The 23122-nt window shown below is 51.8% G+C and overlaps 3 protein-coding genes across 3 annotated transcripts in view; 2 read left to right on the top strand and 1 right to left on the bottom strand.

Annotated features, from left to right (window-relative positions):
• Positions 1 to 6826, top strand: part of Hic2 (HIC ZBTB transcriptional repressor 2) — a 29430-nt gene extending 22604 nt beyond the window's left edge. The window contains exon 3 of the mRNA XM_041678327.1: positions 791 to 6826. Within this exon, the coding sequence (XP_041534261.1) occupies positions 791 to 2627 (1837 nt within the window). The 3' untranslated portion in view covers positions 2628 to 6826. The remainder of the gene's footprint in view (positions 1 to 790) is intronic.
• Positions 6827 to 16024: 9198 nt separating this feature from the next.
• Tmem191c (transmembrane protein 191C) lies at positions 16025 to 17913 on the top strand. Its single transcript, XM_041678194.1, has 10 exons — positions 16025 to 16179; positions 16340 to 16463; positions 16543 to 16593; positions 16670 to 16747; positions 16937 to 16993; positions 17077 to 17136; positions 17261 to 17325; positions 17405 to 17477; positions 17585 to 17625; positions 17706 to 17913. The coding sequence occupies exons 1-10, from the start codon at positions 16025 to 16027 to the stop codon at positions 17911 to 17913; spliced, it is 912 nt and encodes a 303-aa protein (XP_041534128.1).
• Positions 17914 to 20273: 2360 nt separating this feature from the next.
• The window catches only part of Pi4ka (phosphatidylinositol 4-kinase alpha), a 126866-nt gene continuing 124017 nt past the window's right edge, over positions 20274 to 23122 (bottom strand). The window contains exons 49-55 of the mRNA XM_041678192.1: positions 22775 to 22879; positions 22570 to 22695; positions 22330 to 22450; positions 21965 to 22124; positions 20958 to 21047; positions 20654 to 20737; positions 20274 to 20559 (exon numbers count right to left, since the gene is read on the bottom strand). Coding sequence (XP_041534126.1) covers positions 20508 to 20559; positions 20654 to 20737; positions 20958 to 21047; positions 21965 to 22124; positions 22330 to 22450; positions 22570 to 22695; positions 22775 to 22879 — 738 coding nt within the window. The 3' untranslated portion in view covers positions 20274 to 20507. The remainder of the gene's footprint in view (positions 20560 to 20653; positions 20738 to 20957; positions 21048 to 21964; positions 22125 to 22329; positions 22451 to 22569; positions 22696 to 22774; positions 22880 to 23122) is intronic.

The raw sequence follows: 23122 nt of genomic DNA on the forward strand, positions 1-23122 counted from the left end.
AGCAAACCGGGAACCCTTGTCTACCTGGAGGGGTGTTTGAGAGTATACCAGGGTAGAACAAAGGTGACAGGCCAGAGACTGCCAAAGGAACTGGGTTTGGTTTATAGGGTTTTTTGTTTGCTTGCTTTTTTTTTATCTTTTAAAATTTAACTTTTCAACATAAGGAAATTACCGCCCTGCCCCCCCGCCCCCCAAAAATCTGGAAATCTGGGAAGACCAGTCCTGTGGGTTTACATGCCTAGGCAGGACTGGCCAGTTTATTCTGTGGCCCCTAGTTTGTTAGAGGGACATTTGCTCTCCAACTTCCATTGCCACCTGCTGCCCATTTTTTATGTTCTCAGCCTGGGAGTGACTGACTCTTAGAATTGAAACCAGTAACAAAGTAAAATTCAAACCTCACTAAATTTTTTTTAGAATTGTTTCTGTTTATGTATCTAAGTGTTTTGCTTACGTGTATATATGTGCACCACTTGTGTGTCTGCTCCTGTGGAGGTCATAAGGGGTCAGATCCCCGGGAACTGGAATTACAGATGGCTATCAGGAGCACCAAGAAGCCATCTCCAGTCTGTAAGCCACTGTTTGCTCGGCATCTTTATTTATCATAACCTCTTTTTTTTTCATGTAAGTGAATGGCAGGGGATGGGCAGATACACTCCCCTTTCTCGTGAATGGAGACCTGTCCTGTTACACTGTGCCCCAGGAGGGTGGAATTGGGACGACTCAGTGCATACCCTGTGCCAGACCTTCATGCAGGCTGCAGGTTAACTATCCTGCCTGTTCTTGCCCACAGGTGGTGCCCGTGGGCAGGGCGCAGGGACATGGGGCCAGACATGGAGCTGCCCAGCCATTCAAAACAGCTCCTGCTGCAGCTGAACCAGCAGAGGACCAAGGGCTTCCTGTGTGATGTCATCATCATGGTGGAGAACTCTATCTTCCGGGCCCACAAGAATGTCCTGGCTGCTAGTAGCATCTACTTCAAGTCCCTGGTCCTGCATGATAACCTCATCAACCTAGATACAGATATGGTTAGTTCCACCGTGTTCCAGCAGATACTGGACTTCATCTACACGGGCAAGCTGCTGCCCAGTGACCAGCCATCTGAGCCCAACTTCAGCACTCTCCTCACTGCTGCCAGCTACCTCCAGCTGCCTGAGTTGGCAGCCCTCTGCCGCCGCAAACTGAAGCGAGCTGGCAAGCCCTTTGGCCCTGGCCGAGTGGGCGCTGCTGGTATGGGGCGACCAACCCGTAGTCAGCGGCTATCTACAGCCTCTGTCATCCAGGCTCGGTATCCAGGGCTTGTAGATGGGCGCAAAGGACACCCTGTTCCCCAAGAGGTCCCTCAGGCCAAAGGATCAGATGATGAGCTTTTTCTGGGCAGCTCTACCCAGGAGAGCACACATGGCCTGGGCCTGGGGGGCTGCCCAGCTGGTGGGGAGATGGGCCTGGGGGCTTGTAGCAACAGCACCAGTGGGAACAGTGGGGGCTGTGAGCAGGAACTGGGTCTGGATCTGTCTAAGAAGAGTCCTCCCTTACCTCCTACAACCCCGGGCCCCCACCTCACTCCCGAGGACCCTGCCCAGCTGAGTGACAGCCAGCATGACTCACCTGCACCCACTTCAGCCTCCACGCTGCCTGTTGGCAACAGTGCCTCATTTGTTGAGCTAGGGCCCCCTCCTGATGAGCCCATGGATCTGGAAGGGGCTGAAGAAAACCACACGAGTCTGCTGGAAGGACAGGGCGGGCAACCTCGCAAGAGCCTACGGCATTCAGCCCGCAAAAAAGATTGGAACAAAAAGGAGTCTGTGTCTGGGTCCCCATTTGACCGGAGAGAAACTGGGATTAAGGGTCCCAACCCAGGGGAAGAAGGTGAGGGGCTTGGGGACAGGGTTCCCAATGGCATTCTGGCCAGCAGTGTTGGTGGAAGTGGCCCCAGTGGGTCATATGGGGAGCCGCCATACCCCTGCAAGGAAGAAGAGGAGAATGGCAAAGATGGGAGCGAGGACAGTGGGCAGAGTGGGAGTGAGGGGGGCAGTGGCCACCCTGGCGCCCACTATGTGTACCGGCAGGAAGGCTATGAGACAGTGTCGTATGGAGACAACCTCTATGTGTGCATCCCTTGCGCCAAGGGCTTCCCCAGCTCTGAGCAGCTTAATGCTCATGTAGAGACACACACAGAGGAGGAGTTGTTCATCAAGGAAGAAGGAGCTTATGAGACCGGCAGTGGGGGTGCAGAGGAGGAGGCTGAGGACCTGTCAACACCTAGTGCAGCCTATGCAGCTGAGCCCCGTCCTTTCAAGTGCTCAGTCTGTGAGAAGACCTACAAGGACCCGGCCACACTGCGGCAACACGAGAAGACACACTGGTTGACGCGGCCCTTCCCCTGTAACATCTGTGGCAAGATGTTCACACAGCGAGGCACTATGACACGCCACATGCGGAGCCACTTGGGCCTGAAGCCCTTTGCCTGCGATGAGTGTGGCATGCGCTTTACCCGCCAGTACCGCCTCACAGAGCACATGCGTGTGCACTCAGGTGAGAAACCCTATGAGTGCCAGCTCTGTGGGGGCAAGTTCACCCAGCAGCGCAACCTCATCAGCCACCTGCGCATGCACACCTCCCCTTCCTAGAAGCCAAAGACCCGAGGGAGCCCTCTGCAGACTTGCCACTTGGGAACCCACGGAAGGAGGAGTAAGGAAGCATGGTGGGAGGGGTTGAACCCCAAAGTCTGGCACGAGGCTCCCGGCAGCTTCTCTGGCCCAGCTTCCCCACACCCAGAGCTTTAATCAACAGTGTACCAAGGGAAGCTGAGAGGAGAGAAGCTGCCCGGGCCAGCCCTGTGCGTGTGGTGCTGGTGACTATTCTACCTCCCCGCCCACTTGGCTCCCCAGCTCCCTGAAGGGGCTGCTGAAGAGCTGGTGGGAGCCCATCATGTGGTGTCAGTGGGACCTGGTCCCTTACCTGCGGTCTGGGCTGGGGGAGGCACAGGGCTTCCCATGGTCAAGTGGTGCCTGGAGCAGGCCCTCAGCTGGCAGGGACCTCAACTGTGTGTGTGCATGTGTGCTTGTATCTTTGCAGTGCAGTGTGACTCTGGTGTCGGGAAGCTGGTGTTGGGTGGCAGTTCCTTTCTCTTTGAACTGGGGTGGCAACTGCTAGCTGGCACTGGACAGTCAGGGTGACCCCACTGCCTACCTCTCTACAACTAAAGAGCCCTTTGGGCCTGTAATGCTGTTATTCCTACTGAGCTGTTCCTATTTCTTTTTTACAGTTTTTAAAAATTCTTTTTTAAAACCAAAATGAACAATATTTTCCTCCCGCCTCTTTGGGGATGAGCCTGGCTCTGCAGACTGAATGTAACTGGGGCAGCTGCCCCCGCCCTGTCATTTTCCCTCGTCCTGGTGCTGTGGACATGGTTGAACCTGTCTCTCCAAGGCCCCAGAAGCCATTCTTGTGCAAAGGCTTCCCCAGTCCTGAGCCCTGCTTGCCTGGGCTTCCTCAGGAGAATAGGCTTTTCCCATAATTTCCAAGGAATATCACTTGATAGAGGTACTTATTTTATTGAGAACCCCCCCCCCACACACACACTCTCATATGTTTTTTGAGGTGTTTGAACTGGAAGATCTGAAGTTTCAGAGGATGGAGGGGAGGCCAGACTTTGTGCCAGGGCCATCGGTACTCTTGTTGGTATGTGCGTGTGTGTGCATGGCTGTGTGTGTGTTGCTTATGCACAGACGTTTTGCTTCCTTGCTCACTAAACAAGGTGGAGAGCCTTGTGACCTTTTGCTACCTCTTGAATTCAATACCACAGTACTGTTGAGGCTGAGCCACTTGGTTTTGTTTTCCTACAGTAGAAGTAAACTGGGCTTGGGCTGGCCTGAGCCCCTTGTGGGCCTCAGTGTTCTCTGAAGGGATGATTGCTCTTCAGGGGATGCTGTGTGTGGGGCAGGTGCTGGGCACCTGAATAACAGAAGCCATGAGAAGGGGCAGCTCCCTGTGTGGGCCTGAGTGAGGTGGAAGTGAGCCGGCCCCATCCTGTCTTCTCCTGAGCTCTGTGTACCTAAGAAGCTACTGCAGAGTCAGGTGAGGGGCAGCCTCCACTTAGCAAGTACAGGGTCAAACTGTAAGTCAGCCAGCCTCGGGTGCTTGCATGGGGTCCAGCAAGGGGCAAGGCCAGACCAAGGCTGTCTGTGCTCTGCCACAGATGAGCCACAGATCTGGGCCGGTAGGCTTTATCATGTTGCTTGATAGATACAATGAAAATGGCTTTTCATTTTCCTTTCGATTTTTTTTTTTACTTCAGACCAAAAATTGCAGTCACATTTCCTGCTCCCACCCCTCCAGAGATCCTCCAGCGTGATTTCAGGGACCCAGTGAGTGGCAGTGTGAGAGTGAGGGCACCTCTACATGGTGCCCTTGCACTGACCCGGTTCTTCATCCTTCACACCTGTAATCTGTTCTCTGCTCTTGCAGAGACAGAGCAGCTGAGTGAAGAACTGAGCCCCATTCTACCCAGGGAAGAGGCAGGGCGTGCTGGCCTCTGCTCTCTACCTACCCACCCCACCTTACCCTACCCCACCAGCACTTACGCCACAGGACACAAAGTCTGTCAGGCTGTGGGAAGCCTCATCTGCTGTGCAGAAATTCAGGGACTGGGAGCAGAGCCCCTCAGCACGTCTGTGCAACAGAGTATTGTACCAAGCCTTGTCTGTATGTTACTGAGAAAGCAAAACACTAGTTTCCTATTTAAGATTTTAAGGGTTGTTGGGCTGGGCGGGATTGACACTTGGTTTGTTTTTCCTTTTCCTTTGTTTCTATTGGTGCATGCTTATGATTGTGTGTGTGTGTGTGTGTGTGTGTGTGTGTGTGTGTTAAAAGCCTCAAGGAAATCAGGCCATAGGAGGCCAAGGTGGCTTACAGTTCTCTTTTAGTCATTTGATTCCTGAATGTTTTGGAGAAACAGGAAACAGAAAATAGCAGACATCATGTAGGAAAAAAAGATTTAAAAGAAAAAAAATCAAAAGAAAAAAAGCTCATACCCAAATTCACAAAACCTATTTTTTAAACCAAAGCACATTTTGAATGAGTATGGAACCTCAGTGGGCTCAGAAAAAAAAAGATACTAATATATTTATCTCATTGTTTACATAAACTTTTACAGTTTCAGACCTCAGCAGCTATACGGCCAGTCCCAGGGACCTCTTCCCCTCCCTCCTGGGTCCCTCTGCGTTGACCCTTGAGCAGCTCAAGGGCAGAGGCAGCCCTGGGTGCTGGGTAAGGACTAGAAGACCCCTCCCCCCTAGCTTCACCTGAGCCCTAATCCCCATTTTGGGGGTCTCTTCAAGCTCAGCTGCCACCAAAGAGCGTGCACCAAGCTGACCAGCCCCCAGGCCGCCTGGCTGCATCTAAGGGGTGGATGTCAGCCCTGCCCGTGAGCCTTGTGTTGTTAGTTACTGTGAGAGTCAGTCAAGCCAAAAAGCAGGGAGCTTTAAGAAGCTCAGTGGACTCCATCATATGCAAACCCCACCTCGGGCAGCAGAAGGGTCTGACTTAAGTCTGGTCCTTACCTACAGATGGTGCGAACACTCTCAACAGTGTTGTTTTTTATCAATGTTTGTGCAGTAATGAATGTATTTATTTCTCAGACTTAGGGCTAGCTGGTGGAAGCAGGCCCAGCTCTGCCAGTGCCCACTCCCACTGGACCGAGCTACTGCAAGGGCTCTTCCAAGATTGCAAAAAAGGAAAAGATGAACTTTTGAACATGTAAGAATCTCAGACTTGCAGCATAGCCATACACCTCAGCCAGTGACTCCTGACCTCACATGGCCCAGGAACTGTGTTTCCGTCCATCAACACTGAGGGGAGCCAGGTCCCCACCTGCTGCCCACACTGTCAGTATTCACTGGACTTCAGGTCCTTGTGCAGGAGTGCGATCTGCTGAGCTTCAGCAGGCCGACTGCTTGCTGCCTTCCTGAGTAGGGGGAATCCTGGGCAGCCAGGAGGGCAGGGCTCAGGGAGCAAGTGCTCGGGACGGAGGCAGAAGCCAAGGGACAGGCCTGGAAAGAATAGACAGGCTCTCAAGCCTTGCTGTGCTCCACTAAAAGGACCAAGGTCTTCCTTTCCCCAGTCACTATGGGGCCAATGTTACTGAACCTATGAATTGGATGCCAGGAATGAGGGCTAGCGAGGGACCCGACCTCAGTCTGACATTCCAACCCGGGAAGGGTGGAAGCTGTGGAAATGAGCTGCCCAGGACCCCTTCCTAGGATGCCTACAGCTTCAGTCACCTTACTTTAACTTTCTACCAGGGACCCCTCCCCCTACCTCACCTTGCTATTTATTGCTGTAATTTATTGACCTCAAATGCTGCATAACAGACCTCACTTGGGTCAGGGAGTTCCCAGGGCCCCCCCCTCCATTTGGTGGGGCCCCATGGGGCCAGGTGCTTAAAGGAACCTCCCTGTACCTAACCCATGACTTGTTTCCTCCAGGGGCCCCAGGTTGGGCCCCATCCATCCCATGTGCAAATACCTCAGGAGGGATGGGGTATATCTTTTTATTCATTTAATTGGAACTGGAAGAGGGATCACATCCTCTGTGCCCTTCCCGGAGTAGGGGAGGGATGCAGGGATCGCACTCCTGTACTGGTCACCACTGTTGCCACTTACCACATTGAGTTTACATCCCTAAAGAGTCTGGATGGATGCATTCAGGTCAGAATGATTTATTCAGGACTGATCTCTCCATTCAAAAGCGTGCAGTCTTAATGTACAGTATTGAGAAACTGTTATTTTATGATCTTTTCATTAAAAGCTTGATTGAAAACTGGTGTCTGTCTTGTGGCTGTCCCCTCCAGCAGAGTGACAAGGTCTTAGGAGAGCAGGGTCTTGGGTGAGCGATGGAGGGTGATTGTCTTTAGATGTGAGCGTTGTCAGAACAATACTGACTCAAGTTAATAAAGGCTGTCCAGAAAGCGGATCTGGTGGAGTGGCTGGGAGGAGCACAGTTATAACTAAGAAAAGGCTGGGAAAGACGAGTCCTCGTGGGCCATCTCTAGAGCTAGTGCTGCTGCACTGAGTCTTGGTTAGCTGGAGACTTGATTCTCTTAAAGGGCTGGGTTTGTGGTAGAGTAGTTTCCCCAGGTTGTGCCAGGATGCTAGATTCAAACTCCCCTGTGTGCACTTGCAAGATGGGATGACTCAAAAGAGATTTGTGAACGTTAAATAGCCCGACTCTTCACCTGGGAGGCAGAGGCAGGTGAATCTCGAGTTTGAGGCCAGCCTGATCTACAGAGTGAATTCTAGGACAGGCTGCAAAGCTACACAGAGAAATTCTGCTTTGCAAAACAAAAGGGAAAAAAAGCAACACAACCTGACTCTTACTACTCCTGAAGGCTGAGATTAAAGACATGCCCCCACACCCAGCTAAGTTAATTTTTATGTGTATGTCTACTTAACGTGTATGTGGGTGTGCTGTGTGTGATGGGTGTCCTCAGATTGACACCTGCGCCCCTAAAGGAACTACTTAGTGGTGAGAAGACAGGCTAATTCCGTTTACAGTGTCAGTGCCCACAGGGTCTGCACCTAATCTGGAACTGGAGTTATAGGTAGTTGTGGGCTGCTATGTGGGTTCTAGGAACTAAATACTTGGTCCCCTGCAAAATAACAAGTGAGCCTTCTTTCTAGCCCATCTTCTTTCTGAAGATTTTAAAATACAGTGGTCCTGAGCATGGTTGAATCCAGTTAAGACAAGTTCTCTCACTGCGGTGTCCTTGGCTCATGCATCAAGTTCCCGCAGGTTGTGTGGTGCACACCTTTAATCCCAGCACTCAGCAGGCAGAGACAGGCGGGGATCTCTAAATTCAGGGACTGTCAGGCTACACAAACTATGGGGTTATAGAGATGACTGCAGTTAAGAGCACTGGCTTCCAAAAGCTTCCAAAAACCTAGGTTCAATTTCCAGCACCCACATGGCAGCTAAAAACTAATTCTGGGGGCTGCTCTTCCAAAGGTCCTGAGTTCAATTCCCAGCAACCACATGGTGGCTCACAGACATCTGTAATGAGATCTGGTGCCCTGTTCTGGTGTGCAGACATATATGCAGGCAGAACACTGTATCCATAATTAATAAATCTTTAAAAAAAACCCACTAATTCTTGTTCCAGGGGTCTAACACCTTCACACAGACACACATGCAGGCAAAGTGCTATTACACATAAAATAGTCATTAAAAAAATTTAAAAAAATGTCTTCATTTCTTCTGTGAGTGCCATGGTGTGTGTATGGAGTCTGTGGCTTTGTATGATAGTTAAGCCCTCTGCTGGATGAATTCTATCCTAATTCCTGATCCTTCACCTCCTAAGCGCTGGTGCCTAGACCTGGTTTATTTTAAATTCCCATGGAAGTATTCTCTCCCACTCTCCTCTCCTACCCCCCTCTATTTTTTTTTTAGATTTATTTATTAATTATACAACATTCTGCCTGCATGTATGCCTGCACGCCAGAAGAGGGCACCAAACCTCATTATAGATGGCTGTGAGCCACCATGTGGTTGCTGGGAATTGATCTCAGGACTTCAGGAGGAGCAGTCTGTGCTTGTAACCATCTCTCCGCCCCCCCCCCCCCATTCTTGAGGTACTGTCTCACTATGTATTCATCTTTACCCTGGAATTCAAGAGTTCCTTCTGCCTCTTGCTTCCCATTGTTGGGATTAGTGACCAGCCCCAATGTCTATTTCCTTAGGAAAAAAATTAAAGATTAATTTATATATTTTATGTGTGAGTGCTGTTACATACATAAACTCTGCCTTGCATACACTGCTGCATGCCAGGAGGGATCAAATCCCATTCCAGATGGTTGTGAGCCACTGTGTGGTTGCTGGAAATTGAATTCAGAGCCTCTTGAAGAACAGCCATTGCTCAAGCCCTGAAAATTAATTTTTTGTTTTGTTTTGTTTTTCGAGACAGGGTTTCTCTGTGGCTTTGGAGCCTGTCCTGGAACTAGCTCTATAGACCAGGCTGGTCTCGAACTCACAGAGATCCGCCTGCCTCTGCCTCCCGAGTGCTGGGATTAAAGGCGTGTGCCACCATCGCCCGGCTTGAAAATTGAATTTTGATGACCAACTCAATTATCTCTTGCAGGACTTGAAGGTATTTCTATCACCCTTAGCTGGTTTCCCCATAGGTTCCCTTCACAGTTTTCTTTTGCAGTGCTAGAGATGAATGTGCAGCATGGCATCGTGCATGCCTGTCGAACCCTGTACTGCTGAGTCATGCACAGTCCCCATGCCCTTGTGAGTTTAAAACATCTCTTTCCCAGAGCTGTTTGGAGAGGCATTTGACCGCTCTGGCTCCTGCACCTCTCAGGGACTGCTTAGTGGTGAGGCCTGGCGCAAGTCTTCAGGCTGATTTCCATTTACAATGCCATCTGGTATCAGGAGGTGCAAAACTGAAGGAAGCAGCAGTGCCTCCTGGGTAGGACTGTGCTTGTGACGAAGAATCCCTTTTTTTGTTGAGACTCACTGTAACCAGCCTGGTCTGGAAGACAGCTGTCTGCTCCTGCCTCCTGAGTGCTGGGATTAAAGGTTTGTGCCAGCATCCCTGACAAGAATTGCTCTTCATAGGTTTCCATGTCACCCAAGCTAGTCTCTTCCCCCATGTGTTGGGATTGTGTGAGTGTGTGCACACACTCTACACCAGCCTGGCCTCTAGGGATTCCTCCCAATTTTCCATAGGAGTCCTGGGACCTGAGACAAATGCTACAATGTCTGGCTTCCCTCCCTTTTTTAAGTTTTATTTTTGTTTTTTTTTTTTTTTTTTTTTTTTCGAGACAGGGTTTCTCTGTGGTTTTGGAGCCTGTCCTGGAACTAGCTCTGTAGACCAGGCTGGTCTCGAACTCACAGAGATCCGCCTGCCTCTGCCTCCCGAGTGCTGGGATTAAAGGCGTGCGCCACCACTGCCCGGCAGTTTTATTTATTTTTATGAATATTAGTGTTTTGCCTGCGTGTATGTCTGTGTGAGAGGGTTGGGTCCCTTGGAACTGGAATTACAGACAGTTGTAAACTGTCATGTGGGTGCTGGGAATTGAACCCAGGTCCTTTGGGAGAAGAGTTGGTGCACTTAACCTCAGAGCTAGCCCCCAATATGTGGGGCTTGAGTCCTCAACACTTTTCCACTTCCCATTTCCCTAACTCCAAAAGGGAACTTCTGATGCCTTGTTCTTAGTATCTGTTGTAATAAGAGTGGCAGGGCTGCTTCCTGCCATCCGGCTAGCTTTACCCGAAATAATTACACGCAAACTGTATTCTTTTGAACACTGCCTGGCCCATTAGTTCCAGCCTCTTATCGGCTAGATCTTACATATTGATCTAACCCATTTCTAATAATCTGTGTAGCACATGAGGTGGCTTACCAGGGAAGATCTTAACCTGCGGCTGTGTTGGGTGGGAGAATCATGGCGACTCCCTGACTCAGCTTTTTTCTCCCAGCATTCTGTCTGTTTACTCCGCCTACCTAAGGGTTGGCCTATCAAATGGGCCTAGGCAGTTTCTTTATTAATAAGAAATCACTCCCACATCAAGTATCTAGTGCAAGTGGTCTGTACCACCATTTACAGACTATTAACACTGACAGCAACGATCGCTACACAGGCTGTTAGGTCACGTGTGGTGGTCTATTCTAATGATTTTCCAGAATCTGAGTAGGAATGTATGGGCACATGTAAGACTTTAACTCATATGGCCTGGGCTACTGCTGGGCTTTGAGGCTCTTTCCAGCTTGGGGCCTGAGGGAGGCAGGAGCCACTGGAGGGAATGGAACTTGGGTGTGTGGTCAGGCTGAGTGAGGACAGATGCAGGCAAGGACAGCAGTCAGGCTCAGGGTACCTGATGCCTGCTGACCTATAGAAACCAGACAAGGCCAGTGGTGGTGGTGCTTGCTTTTAATCCCAGTGCTTGGGAGGCAGAGGCAGATGAATCTCTGAGTTCAAGACCAGCCTGGTCTCTAAAGTGAGCTTCAGGACAGCCAAGACTGTTACACAGGGAAACCCTGTCTAGATAAACAAAACAAAGAAAAAAAACCCCACAAAAACAGCAGACTCGTTGGGACGGGATGGGGAGGGGAGAGGTGGGACTGGTTCTTCTGAATAGGGTAGGAATCCAGAGAAGGCCCTGTTCTGTGTGCATGAGCCTGGCCTGGGGCTGTAGTCCCTGAAAATACAGAAAGGCTTGTGAGGAAGCCCTGAGTGTTGCTAAGAGTTCTATCCTGTCATGTCTCAGCTGCTGGCCAGCAAATTTAGAAAAATAGCCCCATATAATTTTGAGGTCAGTCTGTTAAGTTCAGTTCTGTTCTCTCTGACCACAGGTAGCAAAGCTCATCACCCCAAAGGGTGTCGCTGGATTAGCATTTAGGCAGCACCTATGAGCCATCATCGCTGACTTCCATGTCAGAAAGTAGTATATGCAAGCTAGCCTAGAGGAGTCCAGGACACTTGCTCCTTCTCTGCTTGGCCTTTGCTTCTAGACGGGCGGCCTGGCAGCTCTGGAATACACGAGCTGCCACCAACCTGTATGTCTGGTAACTTTGTAGTGCACCCCTACCTTAGCCAGTGCTGTCGAGTCAGCAAGTGTCTCAGTCAGGGTTCCGTTGCTGGGATGATACACCATGACTCTGCTGATTCTTACAAAGGAAAACATTTCACCGGGGCTGCCTTACAGTTCAGAGGTTTAATCCATCATCATCATGGCTGAAGCCAGGGAGGTGCAGGAGAGGTACCTGAGGGTTCTACATCTTGATCCGCAGGCAACAGAAAGTGAACTCTCCCTTAGTAGGCATAGCTTGAGCATAAGAGACCTCAAAACCGACCCCCACAGGGACACATTTCCTCCAACGAGGCCATATGTGCCTCAACAATGCCATGCCTCCAAACAGTGCCCCTCCCCATAGGCCAAAGATTCAAACACACGGGTCTGTGGGGGCCATACCTATTCAAACCAGCACAGCAAGCAGCCTGGGGCTCCATGTGGTTTGATCTGTTTGTACCTCTCTTATAATAATATATTTGGTAGCCTGGATGATTTACTTGCATGTAGAATGTACACATATCTCTGAATAATGCACCCTCCTCGATGGCTTTCTCCTCATATGATTACCCAACTTGGATTCTGTGCAGTCAGACTCAGGATGTTTTATGAGAGAGGCTGGCTTGGAATTGCCTATAGACCTGCCTGCCTGCAGGGATTAAAGGCACACCTGGCCCATACTCTAGTTATGTCCAGGCACAAGAGTAAGGAGGTCGGTTGGCTTGAGCTAGTTTTGAGTTCATGACAAATTCCATCCTTAAAGTGAACTTTTAGCTGGGTGGTGGTGGTGTACGCCTTTAATCCTAGTACTTGGGAGGCAGAGGCAGGTAGATCTCTGTGAGTTCCAGGCCAGCCTGATCTACAGAACTAGTTCCAGGACAGCTAAAGCTGTTACACAGAGAAACCCTGTCTCGAAAAACAAAATAACAAAAAGCAGACCTTGGGGAGTTGGGAGTGACCCAGCCTGAAGCTGTGGTGATGGAGGTGGTAAGTGGGTGACCTAAGGCAGCTAGCACTGTCCTCGAGACCATGGCCCTCAAGTTTGGGGGATAAGTCTGTAGTTTGTAATAGGAATTGGGGAAACCTAGTGTAAAGACTTCATAAGGCTGGAGGCATCAGAACAGGACCAGCAAAGGGAGGTCTGGGCCGTGCAGGCTCTGCAGAAACTGGCCCAGGGCATCCCAGTGCAGCTGAACAGTGGGATGGCCAGACCAAAATGTTTATCATAGTGGAGATATAATTTTGGACCTTGGGTGAGGGGTGGAGAAGGCATGAGAGAGCCCTGAGGAAATGCCCAGAGAGCAAACATGTGAGTGTCCCATTAGGAGGGTGAACATTAACCATTTCCCTAGCAACTACAGCCTCATACATAGTATGTATATCCACTGCGCACTGACCCACTGGCAGGAGATGGTCCCTAGGCAGCGGGAAGAAACCCTCAGACCAGGGCTGTCCTTCACTCCCCAAGTGAGGCTGGGTCCAGATCTGGCCAGCAAAGAGCAGCGTTTCACAGCCTGTCTGTGTGCTGAGTCTGTGGCCAGGAAAAGGCCAAAGTTTCCTAAGTTGTGGACAAAGGTCAGCCAGCCAAGTCCTTAGTTGCTGTCATTTTGTAAAGTTTCTGTCAAGAGAGGTGGGGACGAGGCACTGCCCTCTGTTGCTCAGAGCAGCCTGAGGAGCCGCCATTTAGCTTTTAGCGACCTCAGGCCATAGACTCCGGGCTTTGACACAGAAAAGTATTGAAGGGTTGGTCAGTATAAAGCGGACTCAAGGTTTTAGTAAACATACTGGGGACTGGGGAGATGGCTCCCCAGTTATGAGTCCTTTTCCAGAGGATTTGGTTGGATTCCCAGCACCCACCACGCAAAACAATCCGTAAGTCATTTTAGGAGATCTGATGCCCTCTTCTGGCCTCCACAGGCACTGCATGCACATGGTGCATAGGCATGTTGGTAAAACATCCATCCATAAACATAAAATGGAACTTAGTATTTTGTGTGTCTTTGATGTTGGGGGTGGCACACTTGTGCCATGGCCTCCATGTGTACAGGTTAGAGTGTTGTTATTTAAAACACCGTGAAGGGAAGTCACACCATACAACAGGACTCACATGGGATTATTGGAAGAGATGGGGCAGAGACCAGTCCCTGTGGACAAGAGGAACAGAAGAGAGAGTGCAAGGCCCACCTTTTAAAAGGGAGCGTAGGGGGCTGGAGAGATGGCTCAGAGGTTAAGAGCACTGACTGCTCTTCCAAAGGTCCTGAGTTCAATTCCCAGCAACCACATGGTGGCTCACAGCCATCTATAATGAAACCTGGTGCCCCCTTCTGGCATGCATGGAAGGAATGTTGTATACATAATAAATAAATAAATCTAAAAAAAAAAAAGGAAAAATAAAGAAAAAAAAATAAATAAATAAAAGGGAGCGTAGGCCGGGCGATGGTGGCGCACGCCTTTAATCCCAGTACTCGGGAGGCAGAGGCAGGCGGATCTCTGTGAGTTCGAGACCAGCCTGGTCTACAGAGCGAGTTCCAGGACAGGCTCCAAAGCCACAGAGAAACCCTGTCTCGAAAAACCAAAAAAAAAATAAAAAAATAAAAAAATAAAAGGGAGCGTAGTAGTGAATGTGCACAGGAGGTGCTCTTAGTGGCTGTAGTGGCTGTCAGGACCCCAATAACAGGCCAGTACAGATGCCCGAGTCCTAACACAGGAACTTTGGAGCTCTCTCCTTTCACGCTGTTTCTATAGATTGAACTGAGTTTACTGGGCTTGTCTGCTGAGCATGTCTTAGCCTAAGATAATACAGACTTTGAGTATGAGGGTTAAGAGACGGCGAGAAGCTCAGAAGAAACGGCTCATCCCAGAAACAAAGGTGTGGGCTCCTCAAAGAAGCAAGACACAGGCAAGTGTGGGTGTGTGTGGTGATAGTTTGTAATCTAACAAAGCTTGCCTGAAGATCAGAGTGCAGAGCTAAACCACTAGTTAGCCATAGAGACCAGGAAGTGGTGGCACACGCTTTAATCGGGAGTCAGAGGCAGAAGGATCTCCATTAGTTCAAGGCCACCCTGAGCTATATGAAATTGATCCAATCTAAAAGAGAAACAGGGCTCACACAAAGGTGATCCCAGCACTTGGGGTGTCGCGCCTTTAATCCCACTAGGGAGGTGGAGACAGGAGTGATGTGGCCGGGCAGAGAGAGGAGTATAAGGCCAGAGGAGACTGAAGCTCAACCCATTCAGTAGAGACAGGATCTTGCTCCCTTTGATCTGAGGATTTGGTAGAGGTAAAAGGTCTCTCTAGTGGCTGACTCCTTAACTTCTCTGATAATAAATCTTTCAGCATTTATTCCAATATCTGACTCAAGGTTCTTATTATTAAGACCAATTAGAGTTCACACTAGAGATTTGGGAGTCTCTTGTGGGGCTTGTCCCCTGTTATTCCTTTCGATGCTAACAGGTAGGTTTTGAGGCTGGCCAAGGTGCCTGAAATCCGAGATGACAGGGAGCTTTCAGAGGGTTCCTGATAGGATTACTGCCAGTAAGACAGGAATGGAAAGTTAGTAGCTGTGCTGTGTGTGTGCTGGCAGGCGGGTGTGTACGCATGTGTGCGTTTGTGGTGATGCTCTGTGCAAGGGCACACACATTCGATGTTAGCATCCAGTGTCTGCGAAGGAGCAGCTTATTATCTGTGTGTCCACAGCAAATGTAGACCCTGGTGAGGCTCCAGGATGGGGGTGCTGGCTCCTTTCATTTCCCGGGTCCTAATTTTGTTTCTCTATCTTGCCTCAACTGTCACCTTTTTAACATAGTACAGTGTTTTTCTTCTGCCAATTTTTAGCCAGGGATGGTGGCACAAACCTTTGGACACAGAAACAAGATGTAACCTGCGCTACAGATTAGCCAAATTAAAAGGAACTTAATTTTAAACGTTTTTTCAAAATCCTATTTCTTTGCTCTGAATCGAAGGTGAGGTACACCTGATTTACCCCATGATTAGTTACTGTGGTAGTTCAGTTTCTCTCATTGTTTTCCAGTCAGAGTCTTCTTGTTATATCGTTATGCTGAGCTTGAACTCAAGGTCATCGATTCTGTTGCTTCAGTCTCTGGATTTCTGGGATTACAGGCATGAACTGTCAAGTCCAGTCTTTACCTAGAATTTTGTAAACTTGTTATCAATCCGATATAGGTCCACATGTAGCCTTGGCTAGCCTCAAATTTGCTTACGCAGCAAAGGATGACCTTAAACTTCTGACCTTCGTGTCTCCCACACCCCAGGAGAGAGGAGTATTAATATGGGCCACCAAGTTCCGCTTTACTAAAAATTGTATACCGAATTGATCGGGCGTGGCCTTTCTTGGGTCGGGCTCTGGCGCCCCCTGCTGCCCATTATGACGCGGGCCACAGGGCCGCTCAGGCGGCGGAGGTCCGGGCGGAGGTCCGGACAGAGTGCTGGAGCTATGATTGAGCCGCTGGAGCAGTTGCTGCAGCTGCAGAAGGACAACCGTGACGGCCGCCTGCGGAAGCAGGAGCTGGAGGAGCTGGTGCGTGGGCTGGAAGCCGAGAGCGAGAGCCTCACCGGGCGTCTGGACGAGCTGCGCGAGCGCGAGCGCAGGTGCGAGGGCACCGAGGGCCCAGGGCAGGCTACAGGCAGCCTCGGCTCTGGGCAGTGGGCTCAGTCTGGAACTCTCAGGCTGGCGGTGGGCCTTCCCACAGGATCCTGCGCCTTAGTTTCATCCCTGACCATTTGCCCCCCACCCCCTCTCGCCGCGCAGCCTGCAGCGGAGACAAAGTCAAGCGTCGCGGGCGATTCGAGGGGAGGCGCGCGAGGCGGCACGGGAGCGCGCGGAGCAGGCTCGTGGGCTACTGGAGGCCGCGGAGCAGCACCGGCTGGACCTGGTAAGGGCAAGAACAAGAGGTGGAGCCCGGGGTGGCGAGGCTAGCGGAGGGGCCTAGACAGCCTGGACTCTGTCCGCAGGAGCAACAAAATCGGAAGCTGCAGGAAGAGTGGGAGGAGCTGTCCAGCCAGGTACGTACGGAATGTCCCAGGTCACGTCCTCGCCCCCAAGTCCCATAAACCAGGCGCTCACAAACTCTGTTCCCAGCTTTTCTACTATGGAGGAGAAGAGTTGAGTCAACAGCGAGCAGAGCAGCGACTGGGAACTCAACTTGCGGCACTGCAGGTACTTGGGCGGGGCCTGGGCGGGGCCATGGGCGGGGAATGGCTGTGGGCAGGGCCGTGCGCTTGCGTGGGTAGAGGGTCGGACCCGAAAGCCAGCAACCTAACACCCGGGGGCGGGGGAGACCAAGCCCCGGGACACAGCGGTGTGCGAGGCTTACAGGTTCTTGATATCACTTGGATTCTTTCGAAGAAACATCTGGAGCTGGCGGAGGCCAAATTCACCATGCAGGCAGAGGACCTGCGACAGGTGCGAACAGTGCTGGGCTCTGAGGGGAGGACGCGTGGAGAGGGCATGTCCTGGCGATGCTCACCCAGGCCCTTGGCTTCTAGGGCGCGCAGCGTACGGAAGAGGCCTGGGCCAGCTTCCAGGAGCAGAGCGCAGTCCTGCAGGTGCGGGTTCTCGGTTCTGAGAGCCGGTCACTTCTAACGCTCTGCGGCCTCAACCCTTTCTCCTCACCCCCTGACCCGCGGTGGACCGCATTCTCCGCCCTGAGTCCCTGTTGCCACTCTCCAGGAGCTGCAGGGGAAGGTGATGGAGGCAGCGGCTGCGCTGGAGGCTACGCGTGGTGGCGCGGAACCGTAAGGGTTGGGATTAGGGAGGACGGCAGGGCAGTGCTAAAGCCGGGCCAGGTGGCCCATCTCCGTGCCTATCCCGCAGGTGGAACTCGCAGCCTCGTCGGGTGCAGGACTGCGCGGGCTCACTCATGGAGGAGGTGGCTAGGGCTGACTGTGTGAGCGCGGGCCGGAGCGCGCGGGCGAAGCTGGGGCCCAGACCTGCTTTCTCGGGGAGACTTGGCTAGTTCCTGGCGCAGAGCTGAATGCGTCCCTTTCTCTGCAGGAAAATCGGCTGTTTGGCGGTGCGGGCGCGGGGAGCATCAGGTGAGTGGCTAGCGGTGGCCCGGTAGTCCGGGTTCGGGGTCTCGGAGCCACCACCCATGTGTTCGTTGGTGGTTTCCCAGGTTGTGGGCGCTCAGCGCACTGCAGACGCTGCTGCTGCTCCCACTGGGCTTCCTGGCGCTGCCGCTGCTCTACGTGGCGCTGGGGAAGCCCAACACCGTCGGCCAGGGGCTCCCGAGTAGTCTTGGCTCGGACACAGTCTTCCGTAGGCTGCGCTACACGTTGTCGCCTTTGCTTGAATTGCGCGCGCATGGACTGCTGCCTGCTTAGAGCGCATCATGCCGGCTTCTGCCACCTGCTGCATCTCTGTCTCCTTTGTGGTTTTTGGGGTGCCTACCTGTGTGAAAAGGGCGGGGTGGAGCTTGTGTGTTCCTATGGGCCCAGAGACCCCCTGTCACCTGGGCGCAGGGGTACTGTCCAACAGCTGGGCTGCTTGGGTGCCCGGACTGTCCTCCAGCCCGACCCCCTAGGGAGTCGTTTGCTACTGTGAGCCTGAGCTTTGGGCAGGATGAGTGCTGGCCTGTCAAGTTCCCTCCTTGGTGTGTGGATTATTTTCCCCGGAATTACTCCAATTTCCCTGCAACATTGGGGTTCCCCTGGGCAGGTTTGAGTTCGCCAAACCCAAACTTCCTCACAGCATCTGAGCACACCGATAGTGGGCTTCGTGAGAAACGTGCTAGTGTATACGAGGAATGTCTGCTCAGTGAAAATCAGTGTGGGTTGAACTTTGATCCAGCACATATAAGCTCTAGACTACTTATTTGGTGGGGCGGGGGTCTCATGCTGTTCCATGTAGCTGAGTGATCTTGAACTACTGATCATCTTACCTCTGGCTCCTGAGTGTTTGGATTGCAGACATGAGCCACCAGGTGTGGTTTATTCTGTTCTGGGGATCGAACTAAGCATTTGTGAATGCTGAACTATAACCACGCCATTTAAACAATTATAGCTTTTTATAGTTTCTTGGCAACATGCTTAATGGCCCAACAAAACGGTCAATGAAGATGAACTCGGAGAAAGCATCGGTTGTGGTTGAGGTTAATCACACCCAGCAGCCTATACGCTCTGTCCATTGGAGCCTTCAGCTCCTCGGCTGAGGTGATGGCTGTCTTGCAAGCACAAGGATGGAAGTTTGATCCCAAGAACCCATGTAAAAAAGCTGGATGTAGCCTGGCGGTGGTGGTGCATACCTTTAATCCCAGCACTTGGGAGGCAGAGGCAGGTGGATCTCCATGAGTTCCAGGCCAGCCTGGTCTACAGAGCGAGTTCCAGGACAGGCTTAAAAGCAACAAAGAAACCCTGTCCCAGCCCCCTGCCCTCCCCCCAAAAGCTGGATGTGGTGGTCGTGTCAGTGACCCCAGGGCTGGGGAGGTAGAGACAGGGGCATGCTAGGGAGCTCCAGCCAATGAGAAACTGTCTCAGGAAACTAAGTGGGGGCTAGAGAGATAGATGATGAATGGCATTTGCTAACCCTTTTTATTTTATGTGCACTGGTGTTGTGTTTGCATACATGTCTGTGTGAGGGTATCAGATCTTGGAGTTACAGTTGTCGGTTTTCACCTGCCACGTGGATGCTGGGAATTGAACTCAGGACCTCTGGAAGAACACTCAGTACTCTTAATCACTGAGTCATCTCTCCAGCCCCCATTTGCTGCTCTCTCTCTCTATATATGATAGGATTGTTCTATGTAGCCCTGGCTGTCCTGGAACTCAATTTGTAGACCAGGCTGGCCTCGAACTCAGAGATCCACCTGTCTCTGCCTCTAAATGCTGGGATTAAAGGCGTGTGCCACCACTACCTGGCTTCCATTTGCTGCTCTTAGAGAGGGTCTGGGCTCAGTTTAGAGTATTTACACCAGGTGTCTGACAACATCCTGTAATTCTTGTCCCAGGGGGTCTGATGCCCTCTTCTGGCCCCCTCCCCAAACACCAGGTATGGTCACAGTGTGCAAACTACACTCACAAATAATTTACAAAAAACCAAAACCAGTAGCGAGGTGGTGACGCAGGAGGCAGAGGAAGGTGGATCTCTGTTATTTAAGGCCAGCCTGGTCTACATAGTGAGTTCCAGGACAGCCAGGGCTGTTACATGGGGAGAAGCCTTGTCTTGAAAACAACAAAAATTAAAAAATAAATAAATAAAGTAAAAAAGAAAGAAATGAAAGAAAACCAAACCAAAACCAAACAAAAGCAAGGCTGGGAGTGGCCAGGATTACAGGTTTGGGCTGCTACTCTAAGGTTCACTTTTGTTTGCTTTCTCAGTTTCTTTCCCACCCAGACTCTGCTTTCATTCCCGCCTTCTGACTGTCGTTTGGGGGCTACTGGGCATGGGCCTTGTGCATGTCAGGCAAGGCAAGAACTTTCACCACTAAACTACAGAGATATGGAGACAAAGACCAGCCTAGGAAAGTCTCTCCTTGGAGAGAATGCCTGTTGGGATGAGTCACAGGCCGAGGCTACACACAGCTAGGGCTGAGGTGTTTGCCTAGTATGCATAGGCCCTGGGTTTGATTATCCTACCAAAACCAAAAGCAGACTCCTTGAGCTCGGCAGTGACTCGAAAGGACCAGAATCCAAGGGCAGCTTCAACTACAGGGAGGTAGGTTTGAGGCTAGCAAACAAAGCAAATGTAGCACATTTGGGGATTTTTATTTTTCCATGTTTACACAAGAAAATACTTCATGTACCCATGTAGTAAGACAGGTGAACAAGTGGGGAATGTGTCCAGTGCACAGAGACTCACACCTGTGCTCTCACACCTGTGCTCTCACACCTGTGCTCTCACACCTACGCACACAGCATAACTGCTGCTCAGTCTCCTGAACAAGGGTCTGTGAAGCTGTCAGCTCCACGCCCAGGCTGCCTCAGTAGGGGATGTCGTTCTGGTAGTACTGGATCATGTCATAGGTCCGGCTCCTGGAAGGCCAAGCAGGAGAGTGAGGAGCCTCATCTCTCAGAGCCCTTCCCACCTGCTCACCCTTGGCAAGGCTCAGGGACGTGGGCGACTTGCCTGTTGCTGAGGAAACAGCTCTGGATGACCTTCATGATAAAATTCGCTGCCTCTCGCTCTGTCATGTTAGGGCTGAACCTGTGTCTGGAGAGAGATGAAAGGCTGCATTTGTGGGAACCTGTTGGGGCCCCTTCCTGCTGTGACCTAGTGTGGCCCCTGACCCTTTCCAGCAACTAGTAGGCCACGTGGGGAGCTCAAGGCCATCTTGCTATCCAGGAAGCCTGACTGCTCTGGGGTTCCCAGGACACAAAAGGTTTCTAGGTAGAGCCCCAGCACAGTGAGAGCCCTTCCCCAAGGCACCTACTTCAAAAGCTTGATTGTCTGGCCTCGGAAACAGGGCAGGCCTGTGTCCAACATGAGTGTAACCAGGGAGACGACTGCATCCATGTAGGGCCTGTGGAGACAGCAAGGGGAGGAAACAAAGCCAGCCTGAGCAGGACCCAGCTACCAGTCCAGTGATCCACCTCTACTTTCCACCAGTTGGCTTGCTTCCCCCAGCCATGCTCAGGCAGCCGGTATGGCTGAGTGTCCTTCCCTATCCCCCACATGCCAGGCTTCCAGCTGTGGTTTCAAAGATGCTCTGTTGGACTTAACCACAGTAGCATGTGGGAAGTGGCAAGGTGATACTCCCATGTGCCATCGGGTTGATGTCAGTCTATCATGTAGCTTTGGAGGTGCGGGGGCTATGGGGAAAGGGTGGCCAGGAAGTCCCGAGGGGGAGCCCAAGGCTGGAGGTTGCTGGCAGATGAGGTCAGCTGTGGGAGACTGCAGGATGGGGCTGGTGGTTCAGAGCTGGAAGCTGCTCACAAAGGTAGACTAAGTGATTAGAAGGCAAGGCCCTTCACTTCTTAAAGATTTATGGCTGGGTGGTAGTGGCACACACCTTTAGTCCCAGCACTTGGGGGGCAGAGACAGGCAGATCTCTGTGAGTTCCAGGACAGCTAGAGCTACATAGTAAGACCTTGTCTCTCTCTCTCTCTTTTTTTTTTAATTTTTAGAGACAGGGTTTCTCCATAGTTTTTGGTTCTTGTCCTGGAACTAGCTCTTGTAGACCAGGCTGGCCTCAAACTCACAGAGATCTTCCTGCCTCTGCCTCCCGAGTGCTGGGATTAAAGGTGTGCGCCACCACCGCCCGGCAAGACCTTGTCTTGAAACAAAAAATTATGTGTGTGCCCACGTGTGTGTGGGCAGTGGATGGTGGAGCTGGAGTAACAGGCCTCTGACTGTAACCAGCCACCTGATGTCAGTGCTACTGAGCCTGACTTCCTCCTTCCCACCTTCACATCCCTTCCACGTGGCCCATGGGCTCACCGCACAGCCAGATAACCTCGGACACACATCTCCATGAACCACTTGAAGGGTGTGGCTTCCATCTTGCCCCCCATAATCATCACCATCTCATCTGTCAGCTTGATGTCTGGTTCCCAGCCAAGGTTGCCACCTGGTGAGCTTTCGAACATGAAGCCGAAGTCTGCAAAATCCCAAAAAGCTGCCTGTAACTGGGGCAGGAGCGAGGTCAGGGTGGTTTATTTCTAGCAGAGGGTCTTAGCTACAGGGGCCTGAGTGGGGGAGGAGGAGCTCGTGCCAGGCTAGAGCAAGAGACACTCCATCAGCTTCCCGTCTACCCAGAGTGTGGGCTGCCATTCTCGTTCCCAGCCCCCTAGGGCCTGGCTGACCGATGTGGATGATGTGGCCCTTCTTGTCCAGCATGATGTTGCCATTGTGCCTGTCCTTGATCTGCAGCAGGAACAGCAGGAGGCTGTAGGCGGCCATGCTTCGGATAAAGTTGTAGCGTGCCTATGTGGAGAGGGCTGTGGTCTCACCTGGCTCTGTGTAACTAAGGCAGAGCTCACAGCAGTGAGCGCAGCTGTGTGGAGTGCAGACAGGAGGTGAGCTGAGGCTGTGGGGCTGGCTACCTGCTGGAAGGCCAGCGTGGACTCATCCCCATACTGGCGTGTGAAGTAGTCATACATGCCGAAGTCAGTCTGGCGGCCCAGCTGGTCTCGGGAGGTGCAGTCCGGTATGCACTCAATCACCCCACACTAGGAGGGAGGGAGAAGGGACAGTCAGGTGGGAGCAGTGAAGTGCTGGCCCTTTGCCTACCACACCCCAGGAACTCACCCCAGGGGCAGTAGCCACCACCCGGTAGGGAAAAACAAAGAGGTCCAGGCCGACCAGCTGGAAGATGTTCTTGAAGAGGTCGATGATCTGCAGGGCTAACATGTCCTGGACCGGAGAAGGCACAGGATGCAGTCAGGGTCCTTTCTTCAGAACTGGGACCACTAGTGGCCCTCGAGGCTCACACAGTAGGGAAGGGGGCAGGCTGTGGCTAAATGAGAGCTTAGAGGTCTGGCCTCACTGCCCACCCAGGCTGGGCTGTCACAAGATTGCCCTGAGGATGTGGGAGTGAGGCCGTCCCTGATGGTGCAGGGTGGGGCTGGGAGCAGGGGTTTCTGGGTTTGTTCTGAT

The sequence above is a fragment of the Microtus oregoni genome, unplaced genomic scaffold (assembly GCF_018167655.1).
Source record: "Microtus oregoni isolate MIOR12 unplaced genomic scaffold, Mior012 000029F_ref0000214, whole genome shotgun sequence".
Taxonomy (NCBI): domain Eukaryota; kingdom Metazoa; phylum Chordata; class Mammalia; order Rodentia; family Cricetidae; genus Microtus; species Microtus oregoni.